This window comes from Uloborus diversus, chromosome 4 (genome assembly GCF_026930045.1).
Source record: "Uloborus diversus isolate 005 chromosome 4, Udiv.v.3.1, whole genome shotgun sequence".
NCBI lineage: Eukaryota > Metazoa > Arthropoda > Arachnida > Araneae > Uloboridae > Uloborus > Uloborus diversus.
In genome coordinates this window covers 53,332,019-53,359,801 of record NC_072734.1, presented here as the reverse complement: position 1 = coordinate 53,359,801, position 27,783 = coordinate 53,332,019, and the positions used below count along the sequence as shown (strand labels likewise).

General features: G+C 35.9%; 1 protein-coding gene across 1 annotated transcript; it reads right to left on the bottom strand.

The window, feature by feature from the left end:
• Window positions 1-644: 644 nt before the first annotated feature.
• LOC129220574 (probable vesicular glutamate transporter eat-4) lies at window positions 645-27,783 on the bottom strand. The gene is made up of 5 exons (XM_054855006.1): window positions 27,727-27,783; window positions 26,960-27,109; window positions 9,523-9,649; window positions 7,754-7,909; window positions 645-748 (listed from the first exon to the last, which is right to left on the bottom strand). The coding sequence occupies exons 1-5, from the start codon at window positions 27,781-27,783 to the stop codon at window positions 645-647; spliced, it is 594 nt and encodes a 197-aa protein (XP_054710981.1).

The following is a 27,783-nucleotide window of genomic DNA, read 5'->3' as shown; positions in this document are numbered from 1 at the left end:
CGATTAGTTTCTAATTAAACATTTTTGTATTTGATGGGAGTTTGTAAAATTTTTGTGTCACGTGCTATTTCTCCTTTAGGAAAAATTGAGATGTAGTTTAATTGCTTTTACTACAATGAATAAGGTACGATTTGTATTTGAGCTGATTTCATATGTTTATCCCACGATGCAATTAGATTGCATATTTTGAGCACGTGGCGCCGTATTTCTCTTATCTGGGAAATTTTGTTATGAAGTGTTTAATGATAAGAATTTATATCTGGGTTAATGGATTGGACATAAAAAAGCTATACGATCACTTTTGTAAGAAAATTGGGAAGTTAATTTGTAAATTAAAAGAGATTTTTTTTCCTATTAAGGCTTAAAGTAAACAATCCGTACACTTGTATTTGTTCAATTGTCTAGATTTTGAGATCAAGTGTATCGCTCACTTATATTATTCTGCATATGAAATTTCACTGCAAACCAATGTTTCCTTCTTCTGGCGCTAATTTCAGTGTTCCTGAGTGCAGACCGATTGTTAAATTTGCTTTTAGTAAAGTCTTAAAATTCAATTAGCACACTGTCTCAACAGATAGTATATTGAATTTCAGACAATTTTTAAATTAAATATTAGACATTGAAAAGTATTGCCAATTACTTTATTAGAAATAAAACTTTACCTCTTCCTTGGTTAATACGCCACACACTACAGGTAGTATGCATCCAGCTAAAGAAGAAATTGCTGCTGTAAGACCCGATAAAGATCCTAAGAAATAAAATTATACTAGAAATGTTATATGACAAATCTAGGAAGGAATTTCTGATCTGAATGCTATTTTAGTAGGGGACTTCTTTCCCACGTGGTTTTAAAGCCATGATAGTAAAGATCGTACCCCTGGATCTACGTCTTGTACATTTGAAAGGTAACAAATTGATCGTTGTTATAAATTTAATTTGGAACGCATGCCCTGATTCCACATTTCTTGAAAAGTTCTCATTTTTTTAAAAAAAACACTTATAATGATGAGAACATAACTTCAATTGTCCTCTCTAAGACACGAAGCTAAAAATACTATTTTCTGTGATAAACTGTATGATAAACGTAATTTATGCATTCCCCTCAAGTATTATTTTGTCTCTGTCACCCGCCCTGTCTAGCAGTGAGAAGAGTTCGACTGCAACAGGGAGGTACCGGGTTCTAGTCCTGGCTGGGGATGGATATACTTTCTCTGCTGTCCTTGTCCTTCCTTTGTGTGAATACGGTGTTATGCTATGAATGGTTGCCAACCCTATAAGCGGTACATTTGGAAAAGAGAAGCAGCGCACGTCAGATTGCCAGCCTAGCTGACGCAGGACAACAACTTCTTTATTTGGTCCTTTAAAAAAAGTGTTTTTTTTTCCGCTTTTTTGGTGGTGGCTAGACCTTATAAACGCGGCGTGCATGTATTTTCACAATGGAAAAAAGAGAGAGAGAGAAATGAATTGTACTGCTATTACTGTTAATACGACTATTTCAATAACATTAATATTTTAAATGATAAGTAAATAAAAAAAATTTACAATAAATTAATAAAACAATTATAAAGGAACAACTTGAATTGACTGACCAAAAAAATCAATTGTTCCATGTATTCGAAGATAATAATTCAAATTTGGAATTTTGTTAATTTTGCTTTAGAAATGCAGGGTTTGGCACCAGGGGTGAACACAGAAGGGATTATGGCACAAGTTGCGCCATCAACGTTTCCGAGGGAGGGGGTACTTTTTAATTTTTTTATTTAAATTTATAAAAAGATTTAATTTTTATTTAAATTATTTATTTCATTTAATTCTGTTCGTATTTTATTTCATTTATTTATTTAGTTTGCGTGTGTGTGTACAAGGCATTTAAAGTCAGAACTGTTCTAGTAAAATAATAATAATAATGATAATAAATAAATAATAAAAAATTATTTAAAAAAATAAATAAAATAACATAACATAAGAGAGCTAAAAAATGAAAAATGAAAATGATAAGGTGGATTGGGAATAATTTTGGGGGGAAATTAGCGCCATTGATCTTGAGGTGATGGGCACCCCTGTTCGGCACATTAACATCCCGTATTTGAAGCGGGCTCTATGTGAGTTCGGGTGAGGGCACTGTGTCCGTAGATATCAGTATACATTAGGGTGCAACGCCAAAAAAAGAAATACTTTTTCTTTTATACAGAGTGGTTATAAAATAACGTGAGTTGTTCAGAGCCCTAAAGCGAGTGAAGTAGTGGACGAAACATTGCCAGATTTCATGCGCATTCACAGTAGACCATGGGATTTCGATTTCTGAAATTAAAAAAAAAAGAAAAATTAATTTGAATTTTGACATCTTAAATTCAAATTATGTTTTTCGCATTCACAAGTGTGTGTATGTAGGCGTGTGTGTTTGTGTGGGGGGTGGGGTATGTGTGTTTGTGTGTAGGGGGTATGTGTATGTGTGTAGGCATGTGTGTTGGTGTCTGTGTGCTGGCATAAGTGTGCGGGTAGTTGTGTATAAGAATGTGTGTGTGGGGGGTATGTGTATGTGTGTGTAGGCATATGTGTTTGTGTCTGTGTGCAGGTATGAATGTGTGGGTAGTTGTGTGTATGTGTTTGTGTGTGTAGGTGTATGTGCGTGTATGTGTTTGTGTGCGTGTGTGTTTGTGTGTGTGTGCGTGTATGTGTTTGTGTGCGTGTGTGTTTGTGTGTGTGTGCGTGCGTGTGTGTGTAGTTCTTTATGCGGTTGTGTATGTGTGTGTAGGTGTATGTGTGCGTATGTGTTTGTGTGTAGTTGTGTATGTATGCGCGTGTGTGTAGGACATGGATGCATCCTGGAGACGGCTTTCACTATAGGAGCAGCATCACGAGGACCCGGTGACGGTGATGTTGCAGAGGGTGGCGGTGGGAAAATAAAATGATAGCACATCAAAACAGTCAAGTGAGAACAATAGGCAATCGTGATTGCTCAAAAAAAAAAAAATAGTACAAAAAAATCACCAACAGAGGAAATTTTGGCGTTGAAAAGGTGTATTACTCTGACTATTGAAGGATTAAATGCTAACTGATAAAATATGCATCAATTTTATTCGCAAAATATGATTTTTACCAACAAGTGAGGTTCAATGTGACCAACATCGAGATTTTCCAGATACTGCATACAATGCACAATATTTTCAACACCACTGGGGTTGGGTATTTTTTCGCCTACCTGTAAAAATTTTCTGGTTTTGAAAGTTGAGATATCGGGGACATGTCGCAGATACACAACGCCGTTACGAAATCCCCATGGTAGATTGACGGCCACGGTCTCCATACCGTAGGAAATGCATGACTAATAAAACTGCTATCAAAGAAATGTTGCCGCCACGCTCAGTACTTTAAGCCCAACATGGGGTGGTGCACCATCTTACACGAATATTATTCATAAAGAAATCCTTGCTGCAGCGCCGAAATTTCTTCCTGACGACGTTTGGTAAAATTCTTCTCTTGTTACAAATTGAAATTTTTTGTTGGTTTCGTTTGAACCTCATTTGTAAGCAACAATTATTTGTAGCAAAACACGTAATTTGTGCTTTTAATTGGCTTTTTTTGCATTTAATTCTTCAGTATTCGCAAGTACAGTAAAACCTGTGTAAGTTGACCACTTGCGGTGCAGCACTTTGGTGGTCAACTTAGACATGTGGTCAACTTATAGAGGGTAGTAATGAAGACTTTTTTTTTTTTGTCATTTCTTGTCTCATGCATTCATTTTTAACTAATTGGAATACTTTAAACTCACTTTCATTATTTAACATTACTTTAAAACAATAAGAAAAAATGTTGTTTAAATATTTTTAGAGATTATTTACCAGAATGACTCGTAAAGTATCATACAAATTTAAAATTTCTGTGAATCGATCAAAAAACCTCATTACTCATGATGCCTCATTACTAATGAAAAACAACTTACTTGATATTAACAATTCCTAAAAATTCATAAGTCAAAACTTACTCAAATTCTTCATTTGATTTTTTCTTGAACATTTGTAACTATGGTAATCTACTTTTCAACATAATAACTCCTTATTGAATTCTGGCGCATTTTCTAGGACTTAACATGAGTTCAATGTTTTTCGATGGAAACATAAATATTTATAGGTTTTTCTAAAATGTCTGGTTACTTATTTGAGGAACAACTGATGAAAAGTTTAGTATAATCTAATGCTTTTGCCTAGTGGTCAACTTACAAAGGGTTTTTACAATACTCCAAACCAAAGCTGGTGTATATTAGTGGTCAAGATAGACAGGTGGTCAATATAGAGAGGTGGTTAAGTTATAGAGGTTTTCCTTCATTATATAAGATAAGACTTATTCCGCTCCTGACAAAAGCGGTCAACTTAGACAAGTGGTCAACTTACAAAGGTAGTCAACTTTACAGGTTTTACTGTAATACACTTTTGCAGGACCAAATTTCCCTCTGGTGGTGACTTTTGGTACTATTTTTTATTGTAGAAATCAAAATCCCATAGTCTGCTATGTACGCCCATGAAATTTGGCAATGTTTTGTCCAATACTTCACTTGCTAGAGGGCTCTGAACACCTCGCGTTATTTTATAGCCACCCTTTACATCAAATTTCCAATAATTAGGAAAAGTTGCCATCTGTTATTGTTGGTATGTGTGCAAAAGTTTTTTGATTTGAGTTAGTACCTTCAGTTGCCGCTGGAGCCATTCATTATGCAAAATTCTGTTATTTTGCAGATGTTTTTTTAAATGTTTGCTTTCAAAGAAATTGGAATTCTTATTGTTTATAAAGTTTCCGAAAAGTGTTTCTATAGGTGTGCAGTTTTTTTATTGTTGTCGGTCAATGGCTTCAGTTATCTCTGGGCATTGGTTTCCAACCAGTGACTAGCGAGATGTACGAAGTGGGCTCACAAAAATAATATTGTAATGTAAGAATTTAAACACTTTATCTGGGAAAAAGTCTCAAGTTATAGCTGTTTTTGTTGGTCCTTTATTTGTTTTTCTCTTGCACATTCGATACTTTGGATTCAAATGTTACCACACGTACTGACATATTTTGAAAATTTAAAGAATTAAGACTCATTAACAAGGCACTAGTTTTTCCGTTGTTGTTGAACATGATAAAGTTGAACTAGTGACAAGAAAATAAAGTTCAACTTTTGAACGCAATGTATGTATATGAAAGAGTTCGAATACTTTGATTTTCCCAGCAGCCTTTCATCGGAAAATATTATTTAACTTGATGGAAACACATGACATGCAACCCACACGAACTTCTAAAACAGTTTTAGTTAACTCATACAAAAAATCCGAAAGACAGATGTTTAAAATGCTACATAAGTTAAAAATTAATACACTGTTAATGTGATGGGTAGGTTTATTTTTGAGCAAAAATTTTCTCAAACCGTGGTGTCACTAAAAACATATTGTTGTTCTTAGAATATTTACCCTCAAACCGGAATGTCGCAACAATGACTGAAGGGTGATTCTTATTTTCTGGCAGAAATTTGGGGTTTTGGTTTGTGTTTAGAAAGATTCGGATGGAATAAATGATATCAACTTCCCCCCTTAAAATTATATGTCTCATTAGGAATTTCACCAATTAGAAATCACTGACAGAATTGATGTTTGTGCCATCTGTACTTATATTCCAGACACCTATGTCAAGCTCGACGGAAGTGCATAAAAAGCAATACAGATGGCACCACTACACATATGTATTCAATAGGGAAGTTTTCGATTTTTCAATTATATTTTTATATGATAAAGTAACATGTATGAACATCATAGGTGAAAAAAATTTTGCGATACGATAAGTAGTTTTTTTTTAAATTAATTTTTAAAGTTCAAGTGCTTGTGACGTCAAATGGCATAGGAAGTGACGTCTCGCGCTCTTCCGCTAGGGGAGAAGCTGAAGGACGTGCATTCGACTTCGAAGACGAAACGTAAAAGGCTTATCTCCTCGCATTTAACTCCTCGCGTTTCTGGAACATTTTAACCTCTCATCCTCTCGGAAAAATTCGAATATCATCATTGATGTTAATTGAGGAAGATTATTTAGATTGTGCTTTAACGAATCCTGCCTCCATAGTGTGTACAAAAGGATTATTGAATTTCTAAAAAATAAAAATATCAGCGCGCTCAAAATGTCCCTAGCGAAAACAAGGGATCTTCGGCGGAAGGCCGCCCATTAGCGCCCTGTGACGTAAGCTCGTGACGTTTCAGAAGAGCGCACTTTTGCGCGTGGATTTTTAAAAAGTCATTAAAAATCAATCACGGTGTTTTAAAATTCGGCGATGGTGAATTTTTTAGTTTAGAGGGTCAATTAACAATATCCAATAGCCAAAATATAAACATTCAATAGGTTGCAACTTCCCTATTATGCTCTTTGAATTGGGTACTTTTCAATGAATCAACTTTTGTTAAAACGGTTTCAGTCATTTTTTTATTTTTAATGAGTTTGAATTGGTTTTATACAGTTTGAAGATAAACAAATTGATTTGAGTTTTCAGGGTGTTACTAACTATACCCACAACGCACAATAAGAGGGACAACCATAAAACAACAAAATGGTACTAGCTTTATCAGTGGTTCCAAATAACAACACTAAAGTAAAAACTAACTTTTATTTAAAACTTAAAAGAGAATGAAGATAAAACGAGGCAGTTACTCGTTCTCGCCAGTATTATGAGGGCTGGCGGCTCCCTTCTACTGATGTAACATAACAAGTAACATATGCTAAAAGATACAAGACAACTTTCTTAAATAGTATAGGTGAGGAATACGCTCTCTCGGCAATTCGTAACAATGATTGGTAGCGCCATCTCTCAATGGTGAATCCAGTTATTTTCTTTCTGTGAACTTTTTAATGATTGTTACTCACTACTTGCTCTGTTTTAACATTTGGCCATCAATTTTGTGGTGAAGGAGTTAAGAACTCTCATAGCTTAGCTCTGATAACAAGGCGATCGACTTTGACGAGGTCATTTATTTTTGAGCCTGAATAGGAGAATATTGTTAACAGGGTGCAACGCCAATAACCGTCGTTATTTGTGAAGCGCAAACTGGCTCTACTCTCTCATTTTTAACAAACTGAATCGCTTGATCCTTCGTACATTAAAAACAGTGGATTCTCTCCATCTGAAGACTTCCTGCCGTGAACACCCCTGCACATTATGCAAATTATCCAGTTTTCCTCCATAGTGAACAGAACACACCTATAATCTGAACACTTTTGTTGGGTCACATGGAATAGCGGGTATCTACTATCTAACCACGGATTCTATGGAATTGGAAAGCGTGTAGTTAAGACGAGTCTAGCTGAATGAGGGGGGGGGGGGGGGGAATAAAACTTTGATGCGCGTGTTCCGCTCATTTGTTGAAACTCTACTAGAGGCTAAAATAACATCTGCAAACCGCTGACATCCCTAGAAACTAATAGATGCGTCCATTTCCGCCTGTAAACCGGATGTTTGCCTTTCCATACAATCCGTGATCTGGCAGTACTGTACTTAATACAAACAGTCTGTGTAGAAGTCCAAAACCGTTGTTTATGACAGGAAAGCAATTTAGTTTGTGCTTCTCCCCTATCTTAAGTTTAATCGACAAAACCAACCGAACTAGTATTGATATATTTGAAACAAATTAAGCACACAAATGATCGTAATCATTTAGAAGTTCCACCCTTGCATGTTTAAAATTACAATAGTTTTATTACTGTAAAAGCATAGTTTTGTGCCATAACTTTAATAACTTACCTGCAAAAATGGGGGTCATTTCTATAGGAACAATCATAATACCGTGATTCATAAACCCGATGGAACCTATCCCAATAATAGAGCTGAATACTGTGGCTGTGTTTCCATAATTCGTAAAAATCATCAAAGCAAAACACATGGACCAAATCACAGAAGCTAAAAAGGTAAAAAAAAATATCCATGGAACTTTTTCACATATTTAACAATTTGTAAAATTATGTAGAACTAATTAATTTAAATACATAAACAAGTATCATTTCCCTTCGTTCAATGTTCACTTGAACGAATAGTAAATGAAGAAAATACCTCTTCAATTAGCTTCTCAAGAACTTATATTGCACGAGAGGGTTAGAAACATGGGCAAGATCCCTTACATCATTATCAGTATATCCGAAACTTATAATCTTGATTGCTCAGTTCGAAAAGATTTTTTAAACAACCTGTTATGGGATTTACACAAAACAGCTCTGTCAGTCAATATGTGCACTGAGACCTCCTCAATTAGCTTCTCAAGAACCTATCTTGCGCGAGAGGGTTAGAGACGTGGGCATGGTCTCTTACATCAATATCAGTATATCCGAAGCTATAATCTTGATTGCTCAGTTCGAAAAGATTTTCTAAAGACCTGTTATGTTATTTACACAAAACAGCTGTCAGTCAATATGTGCACTGAGACCTCTTCAATTAGCTTCTCAAGAACCTATCTTGCGCGAGAGGGTTAGAGACGTGGGCATGGTCTCTTACATCAATATCAGTATATCCGAAGCTATAATCTTGATTTCTCAGTTCGAAAAGATTTTCTAAAGACCTGTTATGTTATTTACACAAAACAGCTGTCAGTCAATATGTGCACTGAGACCTCTTCAATTAGCTTCTCAAGAACCTATCTTGCGCGAGAGGGTTAGAGACGTGGGCATGGTCTCTTATATCAATATCAGTATATCCGAAGCTATAATCTTGATTGCTCAGTTCGAAAAGATTTTCTAATGACCTCTTATGTGATTTACACAAAACAGCTGTCAGTCAATATGTGCACTGAGACCTGTTAGCAATACGTATTGTATTGCAATACATTGACATGATTGTCAGAGTGCATAGCGATTGATTGCAGAGCATGGTATTTTGCGATTCCTGTTGGTAGCTAAAAATTATGGAGTCATGTTAAATATGTTTTTCTGCATTGAATTTTCCAAACTATTGTACTTTGTTGTACATTGTTTATATTATATATTGTTGAAAACTGTTGTTCAGTGTAAACTTCATTTAAAATTGCCTTCACGTAGTTAAGTTTTAAACTATTTTTTTTTTATTTGCTTGAACAAGATCCATCTTTTAGGATGGAAAAGCTTTAAAACACACCTTGAGAGCTCAAAGCTTACAAATTATAAAATTTTGGGCAAAATTGAAATGAACGAAACAAAACAAGTAGCTCACTACATTATTATATCTCCTTTCTGATTTCATTATAATATCGTCGAAGAAAAAAACGAACGCTACATAAATGAAATTTTCGACTCAATTGCAAAAATATAAAATACAAACCTGCCATCAAAGAATTTTAAACCATATTTTTACGCATAGACTCTAATTTGAATGTGTATTCAGAATACACTACTGAAAGGTTTGTAATGTATAAAGTTCAAATACAATAAAAAAATTTTGACCTTAGATTTACCCAAAAAGATGAAAAACAATAGTGAAAACAAGCTGGCACATAAATATGTTTACTAGTATTAAAGTTACAGCATAAACTTTATTTTTTTACTCACTTATAAGATTCCAAAATTTTCTAACTTTGTTGACGCTAAATAAGTTTTCTGCTTTTGTAGATAAGAAGGCCGTAGCAACAGTAACGATCATCGTCAGCACGTAGGGCATGGAAATTAATGTTCCAATCTGCAAAGCATGAGCGATTAATGAATTACGTAGCTCAATTTTGAAAATTAAGTTTTGTGTAATTATATATATATATATATATATATATATATATATATATATATATATATATATATATATATATATATATATATATATATATATATATATATATATATATATATATATATATATATATATATATATATATATATATATATATATATATATATATTAGGGTGGTCCTTATTTTCAGAGGTTGCAGATATTTTACGCGACGCCCCCTCAATTTGTTCCATTATACAAATAAATGATCATTGCAAAATTTTAAGTCAGTCCATGAATATTAACACGTGCCCCTAGGACCCCCTTCTTTGAGTTTCGAAGAAAAAATTGCCGATTTTCTCATTTTTATGTAAAAATATTCTAACGTTTAATATTTAAAGTAATTTTGAACCTCAATAGATGCTGCTACTTCCAGACCGACCATTCTCTCACTTTCATTCTGTAAAATTTTACATGTTACAGAGGGTACATGTACACCAATGGCCTTGGGTCAAGCATAGCGCTCTTCTGCGTTCGTTCCAACCAAGCGGCAGGGGAACATTTATTTCCACAAAGATGGGCTCAAAGGTTTCTATAGGCCATTGATAAATGGCCTAGGTCATTAATAAATGATCTTTGTCAACAACAAATTCCCTCCTCCAGGCTTTGGGAGTATTGATTTTCGAAATTCCCTGTGTTTGTAAAGGTGTGGCAAATAGGGTCGTAAGGTTTCGATGCTATAAGTATAGGTAATGGCAATTATATTTTAATTCGCTGTTCTTTAGTTATAAACATACCTAAATGCTTATGCAATTTTTACTTTTTAAAACATAAATTTCGAAAAATCCTCAATTACTCTAACATATAAATATACTGTATTTTCCATGTCTGAAATATAAATTAAAAAAAAAAAATCCAGATCGGAATAATGTAAAAATCCATACTTTAAATTATTTTTCTTCTATTTGAGTACATAGTCCTTTATTAGCATCAAATACTTGCGATTCACAAGATTTAGAAACCGAAATGGATATATATCCTAACCTGTTGAACCTTTTTTTTTCTGCAGCTGGTCTACCACAACGCAAAAAAACTTGACAACTATTGACATCTGCTCGCTTTTCATCCACAAATGCCATATTAGGGATAAAGATGCTGCTTATTTATTAACGGCCAATGTAGATGCAGTAAATTTAAATCCAAATGGCCTTGTGATCATTCGTACATCCCTTAAGAGAGCAAGAGAAAATCTTTGAGAGGTAAAATCCAATTTCATGAATTTAAATATAGATTTCGTAAATATTCACTGGGATACAAAGCTACATCCAGATGTAGCTGGAAGAAGGACGCCGATAGGCTTACCGTGATAGCTTCAGGTCCTAATATTGAACAGCTACTCGGAATTCCTTAGATATTTCTTCAGTTGTATATGCTATCTTAGATGATAGCTCTATATTGCTGACTGTTCTATCTGTAGTGTTTGATACAACGGCTTGCAATACCGGCCGCATAAATTGTGCACGCAATTTTTTACAGCAAAAAACTGAACGGTGATACATTACATTTGGATTGCCATCATCATGCACTTGAAATCGTACTGCAGAGTGTGCCGTTAAAGAAGTTCTTGCCTTCCTTAGTTCTAGACCCGATAGTCCGTCATTTAAATGCTTCAAAATGTTGTGGAAAGATCTCCATCATTCAGAACTTATAACATTTCAATCAAGTACACAAAGAACTTTAATTCTAAAAGACGAAATTGATGATATATTATTGTTCGTAAAAAGTGGAATTAAGAAAGATCTTTCCCTTTATATAGGATTACAGAGAATTCTTATAACTTGTAATAATATTTCGTGATGAAGTCTTTCCTAGAAGGATGTGTTTTTGGCAACCTGGAGCCTATCCCTGAGCAAGATGGGTGGCAAAAGGAATTTCTTGTTTGAAAATTTAGGAAACAATTTAAATTTGCCTTAGGTGAAAAGAAAACCCTTAAATGCTGTTTTACAATTGAATGTACATGAAGATATGGTTTTTCGCAGAAACCCAATCGAGGTTCCTTTAAATAATATAATATGTCTGAAAAACTAGCAGCGTACAAAATGATGACAAACATGCAGCAGAAGCAGCGATTGGAAAATTCATGAATCACTTATGGTATCTAGGGTATAAACTACTAGCTTTGTCCGTTTTGGATAAAGGAATTGACTTTGAAGATAGGAAAGGACTAGTCCAAAAAATGCTTGTGATAAGAAAGACGTGTATGATGACTGTTTTAACAAATTTCAGGTAACAGTTGAAGATTTGGAATACTTTCTTAGTAAAGTTCTTCCTCTTTATGGAATCAATTACAAGTCAATAAAACTGTTTGATTAGTTACGAATACTAAAGAATTTTTTCTTATTTGATCCTGATTCATGGCAAAATGAAGGAAGCTATTTAAAGGGAAGATAGGTCGTTAAAACGCTGAAATTTGTGAAGGATACAATCTGAAAGAGGAGCATGATTAATCGAAGAATTAACTATGGAGATACATTGAGAAAAGTGTAAGATTGAGGAACGTTTCTAAAGCATTATTTTATTCTTATTCAACGTACAATCTTTAGCTGATATAAAGTAATTGAAAGATTAATTTTAGTACTACCTTACTGTAAAAATATTTTGCAAACCTAGGAGAAACGATGAACTGGGTCAGAAGTAAAAACTTAAAGATTTGTGGGAAAATTATCAAAAGTGTTAAAGTTCAACGGCCTAGGGGCATGTGTTATTATTGACCGATCGAGTTCAAATTTTGCACACGTTACTTTTTATTATAGTGTCACAAAACTAGGGGGCGTCACTTGTTGAATTCCGAAAAAAAAAATTTCCCATATAAATAAGGGCCACCCTAATATATATATATATATATATATATATATATATATATATATATATATATATATATATATATATATATATATATATATATATATATATATATATATATATATATATATATATATATATATATATATATATATATATATATATATATATATATATATATATATATATATAAATAAAGAAACACTATCATATACTGTATTTATAACCTGGACAAGTCAACCAAAATGAACTTCACTACTCAGTTCAATAGGCGCCATAGGTAGCTCTATGATACTGGTAGACAACAAATTTGATAGCAAAACGTATAAGGAAGAATTAAACAAGAAAGATTTTTTTTATTTTTCAAAGAACAAAAAATGAAAAAATCCCAAAATACCCTGGGGCCCCATCACGGGGGAGGGGGGGGGGCATCACCCCCCCAAGGGTAGGGAAAAACCATAAGATGTATCGTGAGTGCTGCTGGCAAAATTGCCTAAGAAAGCAGCACTAGTCCCCGAGATCTCACAAAACTAGCCATAGGGGTACACTTGTTGAATTCTGAAAAAAAAAAAAAAAAAATTCCCATATAAACAAGGACCACCCTAATATATATATATATATATATATATATATATATATATATATATATATATATATATATATATATATATATATATATATATATATATATATATATATATATATATATATATATATATATATATATATATATATATATATATATATATATATATATATATATACACACATCGCACCCGTCAGAAAACGTGACACAACTCAAAAAAAAAAAAAAACGGCATTGGAGAAATCAAAGTTTTACGCAATGGTAGTTTTACACGATGTACAGTCTCAAATGTTACAATTGAATATTTATCCATGTGGGTTGTTTGTAAATTTTCACATGCGTCAGCCCGTAATTTGTTAAAGTTAACATTGTTGAATACGTACAAAGGGATGACGTATTTAATAATAAGAAAAAAAAAAAAAAAAAGAAGCAACGAGTTGGAAAAAATAGTAAAAATTGAGGATTTACAAAACAGCCAAGACAACTCGGAACCTAAAGCCGAAGCTTATAATAATTCTCATTCAGAAAAAACCGCGTTTTCCTTCAGCTCATCGGATGATCCTCTATCAGATAATTGAAAAACGAGCTGATGTGTGCATCACATGACTTCCTTTTACTCCTATTTAAAGATAATAGTGCCTCGGAGTAAGCAAAAAAGCACTTTAAATACTTTCATTCCTAGTTTGTTGCAAACCGAAGCAAAGAAAATGTTTTATACAGATAAATTTTCTCAATATTCGCAGTTTTAATGTGATTCAATGGTTAACTCTCTAAATATGGCCAAATTTAAACCAGATTAAAAAAAAAAACCGCCAAATTCGTCGCCAAGTTGGCAAACAAAAGCTTGGCAATGTATTGCCAAGTGTTTGCCAAATTATAGCACCGCTTGAGTTTACATTGAAATTAACAATGATTTTATCCCAAAAAGGTCTAAAAGACCCCCTTTGGACCATTCGAATGCAACCAAAAGAGAAGGTGCACAACTAGACCCCACTTGGAGTCTATGTGCCAAATCTCAACTTTCTAGGACATACCGTTCTTGAGTTATGCAAGATACATACACACATACGCACTAGGGTGGGTCGATTTTGACTTTTTTTTGAAATCGAAAACGCCTGTGGTGGGAAAAGTTGTGTATTGACATCAAATGCTCGCATAAAAAATTTTTTGGAAATCAAAATATATTTAGATTTCCCGCCAGCCCCTTAAAGTTTGGCCAAATGTGTAAAAATTGAAAAAATTTTAGTTTTTTTTAAAAAATCTTATGTATAATATTTTTAATCGCCTGTGGTGGGAAAAAATGTGTATTGACATCTAATGCTCATAAAAATTTGTTTTTGGTAATCAAAAGATATTTAGATCCCTCACCAGTCCGATTGAAATTTCAACAAATATGGAAAAATTGACATTTATTTATTATTTTTTAAATTTCTCATGATTGATTTTTTTTATCACCCGTTGTGAAAATGATTGCCTAGTAAGATTTTTCACTCATAAGTAATAATAATAATAATATTCAAGATCCGCTCAACCGGTGAAATTAGGAATATTTTATTAATTTTTTAAAATTTTGACGTTTTAAAGCAAAAATTTTATCCAACTCTTTTTTTTTTTAAAAGTTTATGCATTTTTTATACTTTATTTTTCTATAATATTACTATAGAATTCTTTAGGATTAAAACATAGTGTTACAAATTCTGTAAAAAGTAATAATTGTAGTAACGTAACCTGTAAATAGTTTCCCGTAATGAATATACAACCCCTTTTCATTCCGCTAAAGTATACGATCCCCTATTTCCTTTTCTTTTCATTGATAAAATTTGATAACGGTCAACGCATTTCGAGAAGCGTGTGGAATATTTGAGAGATTTCTTTCGATGTTTATAAAGGCGTCCCACGTGATAAACAAGAGAGTTTCGATTGAGGATTTCGAACTGGGAGTGTATTAGCTCTGTTTATAGCGAAGCATTTCGCTGTGTTGTTTTCGTATTTGGAAATAAATATGTGTGTAAACGTTGAGTTTACGATGTTGTGTGATAGTTGCTTAATTGCTGATGAATAATTTAGCAGTTGTTGACGATCTTTCCTGTACATAGTGTAAATAAATTTCCTGTGCCTTATCAAGAACTGTGTCTTCATTTCAAGAAAGTGGAAGTCGCACCGAATCCGTTAGAATTTGGCGCCCAACGTGGGGCTACTTCTGGACTTTCTTGGAGTAAGTGTGACTTTGGACATTATTTTCATAAAAACTTTATAAGGTTGGAACTTGTTTTTATGGTGATTACTCGCGCAATGGATGAACAATTAAAACAACTTCTTGACGCAATCACCTCTGTGAAAAGTGATTTGACTGCAAGTTTTACTGCAAATCAGGAACAATTGAAAAATGAATTAGCGACTAACCAAGAACTGTTAAATAGTGATTTAACTGCTAAAATTACTACAAGTCACGATGAAATGAAAAGTGACCTAACGTCGATGAAAACCATGATGGAGAATCAACTAACCACCATGGGAGATAAAGTCGATGCCCTGGAAGAAAAATTTGATACTGTGGAAGAGCGCATCGCCAATATGGAAAATAAGTTGGAAGACGAAGACAAGAAATTGACTTCATTTAAGGAAGAAATAATTAAGGACGTGGAAAGGAGATTGGCGACCGCGGAAAGCAGCTCTGTACAGTTTGGCGCTCCCACATCTGTTGCTCGACCGTCCATTAAACTGGCCACATTTGATGGGAAAAGTTCGTGGCAGGTGTACAAGACCCAATTCATGATAGTGGCGGAAGCGAACGGATGGGACTCTGCTACCAAGGCCTGTCATCTTGCAGCATCCCTGAGAGGTGACGCAACGGACATTCTCCAGACCCTTCCGGACAGCCAGCGCCTGGATTTCGCCGCCCTCACATCTGCGTTGGAGCTTCGCTTCGGTGAGAAGTGCCAGAAAGATTTCAGCCGACTCCAGTTGAAGTCCCGTTTCCAGAAAACCGGGGAAACCCTGCAAGAGCTAGCGGCGGACGTCGAGAGATTGTCTCATCTTGCTTTTTGCGACTGTCCTGCGGATGTTCGAGACAACCTGGCACTGAACTACTACATCGACGGGGTTCGAGATCCGGAAATCCAGAAAGCTCTACGGATGGCGGATGTCAAAGACCTGAATTCTGCTGTTGTGTATGCGATGAAGTTGGAGGCCGCCCAGCAAGCAACCCGCAAGGATCGCCATTCAATCCGCGGCGTGAAAACTGATGAGCCTGATCCGGTTTCGTCACGCTTTGCTGAACTGGAAAAGCAAATAAAAGAAATTGCAGGAATCCTCAAAAGGACTTCGGCTCCCAAGTACCAAAATGGACAATCACTTAAGTGCTGGAAATGTGGCGGCGAGGGTCACTTACGAAGAAACTGTGAAGCTCGCCAAGAAACCAGAGGGAAGAGCACCTCTCCCTCCCAGGTCCAGGAAAACTAAGCCATGGCAATCTCGCGGGGCGGAGGTCGCCAAATTGGAATGAGCCCCATCTTAAAGTTTTCCAGATTTCATCGACAAGTGGCGGCAGTAATGGACTGTTTGTTTACGCATACGTAAACGGGTTTCCCTGCGAACTGATTATTGACACTGGAGCCAATGTTACAATCATTAGAACAGATGTGGCTCGTCAATTTGGACTCAACATTCTATGGACGCCGCCCTGCGTTACCCTCCAAACTGTGACAGGTGACAAGATCGAGATTGAAGGTAAAGTAAACTTAGAAATTGTGTTTGGAAATGCCACTTACCATCATACGGCATTCGTTGCTGCTATCACAAATCCCTTCATTCTCGGATTCGACTTTTTAAAGAAGTATGACTTCAACCTCGACTTCAAGACAAATGAGCTGCACTCGATGAGAGAAGACATAGCCGTTTTCCACGCAGAAAGTGATGTAAAATCTGCTCATCAAATAATAGCCCAAACAGATTTATCGATTCCCTCAAGGTCAGAATCATTAATACCTGGCTCCATTGAAGAAAGCAATAGTTTTCGATTTGGACTCATTGAATACCCCAACCTAAACAATAACCTAAAAGGAGTGCTGGTAGCATCTACGCTTGTGGACCTTTCTATGGATGTAATTCCTGTGAGAGTCGCCAACGTGAGTGAAAGGCCAAGGAATATCCGAAAAGGTGAAGTGTTGGCAACTTGTACTCCAGTAAACTGCATCATTAGAAGAATCAATTCCCCTGCGACTGTGTCTTCTGAGTCCTTGGCATCGAAGTTAATTGGGAGTGCGCCGTTATCGAATGATCAAAGAACTGCTGTGGAACAATTGGTGGATGACTTCAAGCATCTGTTTTCATCTACATCGGAGGATGTTGGCCGTACGAATTTAACGCAACATAGGATCTACACTGGAGAACACCCCCCTATTAAACAGCATCCAAGACGACTACTGTTCGCCAAGAAGGAAGAGGTTGAGACCCTCCTGAAAGAGATGAAGGAGAATGATGTAATCGAACCTTCATTCAGTCCTTGGGCCTCTCCCATCTTCTTGGTCCGAAAGAAAGATGGCTCCACCAGATTTTGTGTCGATTACCGACGGCTGAATGAAATCACCAAGAAAGACAGTTACCCTCTTCCACGGATAGACGACACCTTGGACACTCTTTCCGGACACAAGTGGTTTTCGACCCTGGACTTGGAAGGCGGCTACTGGCAGGTTGAGATACACCCTGATGACCGAGAGAAGACAGCGTTTACAACTGGACAAGGCTTATGGCAGTTTAAAGTGATGGCCTTCGGCCTCTGCAATGCACCAGCTACGTTCGAGCGTCTTATGGAGACAGTGTTAAGAGGACTTTCCTACGAATCCTGTCTGGTCTACTTAGACGATATCATCATCGTGGGAAGCAGTTTCGAAGAACATCTGGCAAATCTTAGGAAGGTGCTGCAAAAGCTTAAGGAAGCCAATCTGAAGTTAAGCCCGTCCAAATGTCATTTGTTCCGCCGGGAAGTGAACTACCTTGGTCACATCATCTCTTCTGAAGGTGTACAAACCGATCCAGAAAAGGTATCTGCGGTCAAGAGCTGGAGTCATCCCGAAAACATCCATCAGCTGCGAAGTTTCCTGGGGCTCTGCACGTACTACAGGAAGTTTGTAAAGGGTTTTTCCAACATTGCACGACCTTTGCATAAGCTGACGGAGAGCAAGCAAAAGTTTGAATGGTCCAAAGAATGCGAAGATGCATTTCTACGACTGAAGGAGGCTTTAACATCAACGCCTATTCTCGCCTATCCTCAGCCTGAAAAATCCTTCATCCTGGACACTGATGCGAGCAACGAGGGCATCGGAGCTGTTTTATCCCAAGAAATTGACGGAAATGAACATGTCATCGCTTACTGGAGCAAATGCTTATCAAAGTCGGAGCGAAATTACTGCGTCACCAGAAAGGAGTTACTGGCCATAGTGAAAGCTATAGAACACTTCCATCATTACCTCTACGGCCGAAAATTTCTGCTTCGGACAGATCATGCATCGTTAACTTGGCTTTTGAACTTCAAGAATCCAGAAGGCCAGATAGCCAGGTGGATACAGCGGCTCCAGGAATATGACATGGAGATCAAGCACCGAAAAGGGTTGTCTCACGGTAATGCAGACGCTTTATCAAGGAAACCCTGTCCTGAGAACTGCAATTATTGTTCCCGAATCGAGAAACAGTATGGAACGACTAGCCCTACCGCCTATCAGGTCAGTGACTCCAATATCATCAGAACCTGATCCATGGAGTGACAACCAAGTTCGAAAAGATCAACTTGAAGACCCCGACATAAAACCAATTTTGGAGTTCATGGAATGTGACAGTCGGCGCCCTAGCTGGCAGGACGTTTCCATCTTCAGCCCTGCGACAAAAAGATACTGGGCTTTATGGAACTCACTCCATTTACGGAACGGCGTACTGTACCGAAAATGGGAATCTGATGACGGCAAAACATCTAGGTGGCAGTTACTACTTCCCCGAGCAAGGATTTCAGATGTTCTGAAAGAAATACATAGTAGTGCGACTGGAGGACATTTTGGTGTCTTGAAAACCCTCAATAAAGTTCGGGAGCGCTTCTTCTGGAGCAAGGCGAATGATGACGTGGAGAAGTGGTGCCATTCTTGTGACGCCTGTGCTGCTCGTAAAGGACCGAAGAAAAGAAGCAGAGGGAAGCTACATCTGTACAACGTTGGAGCTCCTTTCGAACGAATTGGGATAGACATCCTGGGTCCTCTACCAAGAACTGCTGATGGGAACAAATACATTCTTGTTTCCATCGACTATTTCACCAAATGGCCCGAAGTGTATCCCATTCCAGATCAAGAAGCTACCACCGTAGCCGAGACTCTAGTCCAACATTGGATCTCGAGATATGGAACACCTTTGCAGATTCATTCCGATCAAGGGAGGAATTTCATCTCTGCTGTGTTTAAGGGCCTATGTCAAATTTTCGGAATTGAGAAAACTAGGACAACACCACTACACCCACAATCGGACGGCATGGTGGAGAGATTTAACCGCACAATCCTAAATAATCTCTCGCTTATGGTATCCAGAAATCAACAGGATTGGGACAAGAAGCTACCTTTGTTCCTGCTGGCCTGCCGCAGTGCTGTCCACGAGACTACCGGATATGCCCCATCTCAGATGCTCTTCGGACGAGAGCTTCGGCTACCTTGTGATCTCGTCTTCGGTCGTCCTCCGGATGCGCCTGCATCGCCTGAGGAGTACATCCAGGATCTCCAGGCCCGGTTGGAAGACGTTCATAACTTCGCACGAGAGCGAATCAACATCGCGGCGGAGAAGATGAAGACCCGATACGACACAAGGTCTACTGGACATGAATTCAACGAACGCGACAAGGTTTGGTTATGGAATCCCATCCGACGGAAAGGTCTGTCGCCCAAATTGCAGTCGCATTGGGATGGACCCTACAAAGTCCTTAACCGACTAAATGACGTCGTAGTGAGGATCCAAAAATCACCTAATGCAAAACCTAGGGTTGTACATTATGATCGGTTAGCCCCATACTATGGCCATAGTTCATGAGTATTACGTAAACAACCATGGTTGATAACATAAAAGTTGTAGATAATTTTTGCTTTTAATGTTTAGTAATATTTCTTGTTATTATTGTGTTTTCTGTATCTGTTAGTTATTAATTAATGTGTGTATTTGTGAACTTGTGATAGACTTGTGTTTGCACCCTTTCTGGGGATTGTACTGCCCGGGACGTGCAGTCCTTAGGAAGGGGGCAATGTTACAAATTCTGCAAAAAGTAATAATTGTAGTAACGTAACCTGTAAATAGTTTCCCGTAATGAATATACAACCCCTTTTCATTCCGCTAAAGTATACGACCCCCTATTTCCTTTTCTTTTCATTGATAAAATTTGATAACGGTCAACGCATTTCGAGAAGCGTGTGGAATATTTGAGAGATTTCTTTCGATGTTTATAAAGGCGTCCCACGTGATAAACAAGAGAGCTTCGATTGAGGATTTCGAACTGAGAGTGTATTAGCTCTGTTTATAGCGAAGCATTTCGCTGTGTTGTTTTCGTATTTGGAAGTAAATACGTGTGTAAACGTTGAGTTTACGGTGTTGTGTGATAGTTGCTTAAATGCTGATGAATAATTTAGCAGTTGTTGACGATCTTTCCTGTGCATAGTGTAAATAAATTTCCTGTGCTTTATCAAGAACTGTGTCTTCATTTCAAGAAAGTGGAAGTCGCACCGAATCCGTTACAATAGATATAAAAGATTAAAATACCAGAAGTCCGTCGTCGCAGTTTTACAGTAGCTCTTCGCTCATTTTCCCGAAGTATTAGGGGAAAGTGACTAAGAATTCACTTCGGAGTTTTTTGTAGTGTAGAAGTTTTACGCCTTATACATTGCTCTGTTCTCAAATTTTGGCATTAATTTTCGGGAAGCCAATGTTGTACGTTTAAAGCCATCACGGCGTGTTGCTCCACAAACAGATAAAGATGCTTCTGTTACCAACCTAACTGCTCTTTCTACCGCTTGTGTATGACATGATAAATTCCACAACTCACTTTCAATAACGTCACCCGTTTCATCTACTTTCTCAAGTTCCGCATTGGGTATATGTTTGGTGAGTGGAGGGTCTGTAAGGACACAATTTTTGCCACTTTATCAATTGTGTACAATCTTTTGCTTCAAAATTTAAAGGTGGAATGACAAAATCACGAACAGTTTCATTAGTAAGTGTTCGGGCCTTCAGGATTGTTCGGTAGCCTAATTTATTTACTGAGAATCGCGTGCCGTTGATCATGGCTATCAGCAGGTTTTCTGGATGACCAAAAAAAACCATCTCTTTGTATCACAGGGTCAACTACTGATTTCTAATCATCGCTAAGATATCTTGAGTAGTGGATAACTTCCCATAGATGCTGTGCACCGGCTGTGCATGAAGACTCAGTTTTAATCGAAAACCAAACTTTTGCATACACTTTTATAATGTATTCTACAAGAGTCCCTATTTCCAGCGATGGCTCTTTTATACCAACATACAAACGAAGTACTCTATTCGTTGTTGTAAACCACCTAGCATGAGATAGCTTTCCTGGTGATTTGGTGGACAGTGATGATGAACAATTTCCTGAACATATTGCTTGACATATTTGATACAAGTATTCTTGGTCAGTGCTAAGTACGTCTGTATCAAATGTTGTCAAATCAAAAACGATTTTTTTAAAGTTGACAATTGGAAGCTGCTCACATGTGCCAAGAAGCTTCCCTATAGGACCATTATATGTAAAAGGATCTGTAGTGCTTCCATCAAGATGCCGTAACAGATAGCGTAAAGGTAGCTTATTGGTGTGTAATTGACATATGAGCCACTGCAACGGCCTTTTTAAATGCAGCTCAGTCTTATTACACCACCTTTCACATAAGTATTGACTGCTGTTCCATCTGATCCTTCTGCAATTAAATCCACAGTAGATACTTGGGTTGTTTTTAAATAGTCTAACATGCTTGATAACACTTCATTCGCTGTACCAATTCTTCTGCTCTGAGTTTTTCGTTAAGATTTTGATTTGGTTCATATATACATGGCTAAGTGCCAAGAACAGGCCGATTTGTCAGACTGGAGGTAGGTGATTAGTTTCATTATATCACAGAGAAGAAGAAAAATAAACATTCGGAGGAATCACATCATCTGTTTCTTTGACAATTAAAACTAAGAAGAAGGAGCAAAGAAAAAGCAAAACGCGCAATTTCAGATTCCCGGCAATGGTGGTATATGTAATACGATATGATAATTATTTTGATCACAAACAAAGGGTCTTACTATTTACTATTTACATTACAGGTGATTAAAAAAAACATAAGAAATGAAAAAAAAGTTTTAAAAAAAGTCAATTTTTACATATTTAGCGAAATTTTAGGGACCTGGCAGAAGGTATAAATATATTTTAATTACCCCAAAAATTTTTTTTAATGAACATTAGATGTCAATACACAACTTTTCCCACCACAGGCGATTAAAAATATTATACATAAGATTTTTTTTAAGAATTTAAAAAATGTCAATTTTTACATACTTGGCTAAACTTTAAAAGGCTGGCGGGGGATCTAAATATATTTTGATTTCCAAAAAATTTTTTATGCGAGTATTTGATGCCAATACACAACTTTTCCCACCACAGGCGTTTTCGATTTCAAAAAAAAGTCAAAATCGACCCACCCTAATACGCACATACATACGTACATACAGACGACACGAGAAAAGTCGTTGTAATTATCTCGGGGATCGTCAAAATGGATTCTTCAGGTGTCTATACGTTCTTAGGCATGTATCCACGTGTGGTCGGGTTGAAAAAAATATCAATATTCATTCGGGAGCGAGCAAAATGGAAATTATGGCCGATTTTAAAGTAAAATTTTTTTCGCGAATACAATACTAACTTTTTTGTAAAAGGAAGTAAAAAGTGGTCACTTACAGAACGTGGCCAGTAAGATAAAACATCAGCATTCATAATGGGTACATATACATTGAAAATCCATGCAAATTACGAAAAGCGATGCATTAAATAGAGCATTTTAAATAAACACACAAGCACAGCTTGCAGTAATATACAGCGCGTCCCCGTTAACCAGCAAGACCTCTATACTCGCAACTGTTAGTCCGGGATGCGTACTTTCAATTACTGCAAACATGGTCAAAATAATACGCAAATGTAAGATAGGAAAATTTTGAAACAAAAAAAAAAAAAAAAAAAAAAAGTTAAAAAAATACGAAATTTTAACTTTTTATGTGGTTTCCAAGCCCCCGACATTGCATTTCGGAAAATAATATTTTTTTTAAAAAATATACCAACATAAAAATTTAAAACATTTGCAACGAATATTTAAGGAGGTATTTAACTTTAAAATTAATAGGGACTGTGCAGAAGATGCGATCAGAATATTAATTTCAGAAAAATGACAGGTGGTTGTCGAAGTAAAAAAATCAAAAAATCTATATTTTTCTTTGCTATAAAAAAAAGGCAAATATAATTCATATATATATATATATATATATATATATATATATATATATATATATATATATATATATATATATATACTAGCCGCCTGCGGCGACCAGCTGGTCCGCCCTTTTACGCCATTCGCCTTTTTACGACAGGGGTGCCGCCTTCGGCGGCTGCTTAAATAAATTTCGTGGCGGTGTCAATCAATCTATATCTATCTATATCATTAATAATTTGAATAAAATATTTTCTAGATCTGTCTCCAGTTTCGTCGTTTGGAATATTTTTAAAGGAGGGGGAGGGGAGACACAAACAACATACTCTTCATGCAAATTTGGTTGAAAAATAACAAAATGCACTTCCACTTTTATGTGAAAGCATTGTTTTTTCAAAGTCATGGTGTATGTGGGGGAGGGAGGGGGGCATTGACATCCAATGTGCAAGCAGCCACCTACGGCGGCTGTTTGGCTAACTTGTCATTTACGTTTTTACTTCAAGTTTGCCGCCTTCGGCGGTTGTTTAAATAAATTTGGCACCAGTATTAATCAATCCATCTCTATCTTTTTTTTTGTGCCATTCACATTTTTACGCCAAGATTGCCGCCTTCGGCGGCTATGTACCTTTACAATCTATCTCTACATTTTCTTATCCATCTCTATTTATTTTGACCTCCTCACCCATTTCCTAATAAAAACAAAGAACACTCAAAAAACCGCTTTTTTTTATTTAAGTAAAGCTAAAAAAAAAAGCTCAAATTCCCCGTAGTGTGCAAAAAGTAGCGTTTGACAAAGATAAAAAAAAAATCTCGCTGTTTTTATTGAATTAATGCGCACAACTATGAAATGTAACGTAATATAGATACAGCGAAAGGTCCAGCTTGGGGGGGGGGGGATGGAAAAAGAAATAAATGCGATCCCTAAATAAAACAAAAAAAAAGGAAAGAAAAAAAGCAATCGTTGCCGAAAAAAACACGTGGTCATCACGTCAGAAAATGTAGAAGTAAGCTATATAGTAAAAAAAAAAAGATTAACATTGCTTGCGATTAAGATTCCATCGTAAATATCGAATCGAAACCCAAGTAGTGGACGTCACAGGCATAAAAGATTGAAGAACGCTTTTTTCGACTGATGCGTGAAAGGACATGATGTGTTCAGCATTAAAAAAATTGTAAAAAAAAAACTATTGCGTATTTTTAAAAACTTTTTTCTTTTGAAGAGGGCGAAATGTTTTTACTATTACCAACTTAAATTTCAGAAAGGAGGCTTTGATACTTCTCGCAGGATGATATTAGAAAGAAATAAAACCCAGAAAAACATGCAAATTAAAGGTATTTTCAAAAATTCATAAAAAATACAAAAATTGCTCTATCTTCAAAATTTTTTTGTTCATCATATTTAAAATTAAATTTCCGACACTATAGTACCAAAAATATTTGTCTGGCGCGATTGGTTCGGGGTCTGTGAGGTTAAAAGTATCAAAAAGTGCTAAAAATCACATAAAACATTAAATAACTTTTTTTCTAATTAAAATATCGAAAATCGAAGCCCGAGGTGCACAACTTCAGCAAAAACTACACCTGTATACCAAATTTCATCTTTCTAGGCCTTACCGTTTTCCCGGGATGCGCGCCACACACACACACACAAACATCTTATTTTATTATATATATATATATATATATATATATATATATATATATATATATATATATATATATATATATATATATATATATATATATATATATATATATATATATATATATATATATATATATATATATATATGTGTGTATGTGTGTATATATATATATATATATGTGTATATATATCATTAAGAATAATAATCTAAAAGGGTAATGAGTAAAATTTTTCGCCTAACAAGCTACAAACGTGTTTGATTGTGTTAAAATGTGCCATTTCTTACACAAAAGGTATCGTCATTAAGTTTTAAAATTAGTACTTTTTAATGAAATGTATGAACCTATGCGGGACAAAGATACTACTTTTTCGTGGAATAAGACTTATAGCCAGTTTGAAAAATATCTGCTCATATATAATGTAAACGTCTGTTAGTCGCTATACCAGCCTCCCCCCCCCCCTTGGTGTAATTGACTGCCAGCGTAAAATAATATGAGTAACAAAACTCAGCATTTAACACCTCGGTAAATATTGGTCGTACTAATGTCAAAAATGTTTTGCTCGAATTGATTTTTCATGCTCGTGATTTTCGTAGACACAATGTGGGGGACTTGGGGATCATATGAAATGTTAGATTTCGTATTTTCTCACAAAAATATTTTTTCGCATTAAACTTTTCAGATCTACACGCATCTTGATCTTATTCTGACTATGAAGTACGCATATAGGTCAAACTGTTGGGAAAATAGAGGTTTTGCAAGCGAAACGGGGAGGCGCTGAATAGTGATAAGCATTAATCCTATTAAATGGCTTCAACGACAGTATGGACTTGAAACGATGTGATGTTAAAGATTTGTTGCTGTTTTTTTCATATTTGTTTCCTCAGTCAGATGCATTGTTGAAAGAGTTTATATAGCCAAAATCAAGCACCTGCGAAAGAGTCTTACTTCCCGTTTTCGGGCTATTACATTTCTTTTTCTAAACAGTCGAAATATATTGTACCAATACCAATAAGAGCTATCCGTCCTATGTCTTTCAAACATAATACAAAATTCTAAATGAAAACGAGAAAAAAAAATCGAAACGTATCAGCACAAGGTATATACAGGATGATCAAAAGTCAGGACCAACTTTAAAAATGAATAATTCGAAAACGAATGCAGATCAGAAGATGCGGTTTGCACTGAACGAATCCAAAAGAAGCCAGGTTTTGTGTGGCAACGAAACAAAAAATAGTTCTGTTTTCGACTAACGGATGATGCTTTAGCTTTTTATTTCTCCATAATTCTTATAATACAGTTTAACTAAACGGGCTTTCTCAACTATTTACAGCATTTCGGTGCATATTAGCTTCGACTACCATTACCCGCTGTCGTTGATTCTTTATGCATCGTTTGTTATTTTGAATGATCCTAGATCAGAAGTACGACAACGACATCATTAAATCACCAGAAGAACTATTTTTAGTTTGTTGCCAGACAAAACCCGACTTCTTTTTTCCACCCGTTCTGGGCAAACTGCATCTTTTTATCTTGATTCGTTTTCGAATTCTTTATTTTTAAAGTTGGTCTTGACTGTTGGATCACGCGGTAAATATTTCTTATTAATTTTTTTTTCTTTAACTTGATTTTCCGGTGAAGCAAAATTATATAATTGAAATTATTAGTTTAGAGTATTTTTTAAACAAAAATTACCTTAGCCATTGGATAGTGAAGAATGGTTTTTAAAAACGTAGCATGAAGTTCAATAAAATAGTATGCTGTCCAATGCTGCCCAAACGCGTTAATCATCAAAGCATGTGTAGGCGTAGAGCTCAATATTTTCTTCCAAGGAACTGCAGGTCTCTATCAAGAAGGGAAAGTCAGGAATTATAAGAAAAGCATAAGAAACAGAATGAAACACACCAGTTACAAAAACACTAGAACAAAAACATAAATAATGTATTCCAACCATCAAAGCAAACCGATTGACAACATATAGCAGTTAACTATGACTTGGTGTGTAAAAAGATGGTAGTTACCTTTCTTGTCATTTCATTTTCTAGATTTTCTAAAATGTATTTCAATTCTGCGTTCGATATGCTTGGATCATTTTTAGGTAAGCTCTTCACAAAAAACATGTGCAGTATTGAAACAAAAATTCCAAATCCTCCTAAAAATGCGAAATATATTTTGTTACTGCTTCACCTCATACTATTCTGATTTTAAATTTCAGAAGTAAATTTAACTTTAAAATATTTGGTTTTATCCTTTTTTAGGGTATTGCTGTAATACCGGCTTTTAGTGGCATTGATACCACGCTCTTCTAATATTTTTTGTAACGCAGTCATTCCATGATATAGTTGCTTAATCCACTCGGGTATCCGAGCCCAAGTAGACAATGCGAAGCGGTTTAAGGCAGAGAGGTATGGCTTCCGTTTACGGAGCATCACTAAGGTGCCTGTCATATTTAGCACGGATACCACACGATAGATGGAAGCACTCATTAATCGGTACTGCCGATTAATCGGCTCAACCAT

What these genes read in the sequence shown, in the direction of transcription:
- LOC129220574 (XM_054855006.1), bottom strand. Translation starts at nt 27,783, where the DNA reads ATGGTTGAGCCGATTAATCGGCAGTACCGATTAATGAGTGCTTCCATC. An exon ending in AAAATTTTGGAATCTTATAA is followed by an intron (nt 7,910 to 9,522) that starts GTGAGTAAAAAA and finishes TTACCTTTTTAG; the next exon opens with CTTCTGTGATTTGGTCCATG. An exon ending in AATGACCCCCATTTTTGCAG is followed by an intron (nt 749 to 7,753) that starts GTAAGTTATTAA and finishes TTTATTTCTTAG; the next exon opens with GATCTTTATCGGGTCTTACA.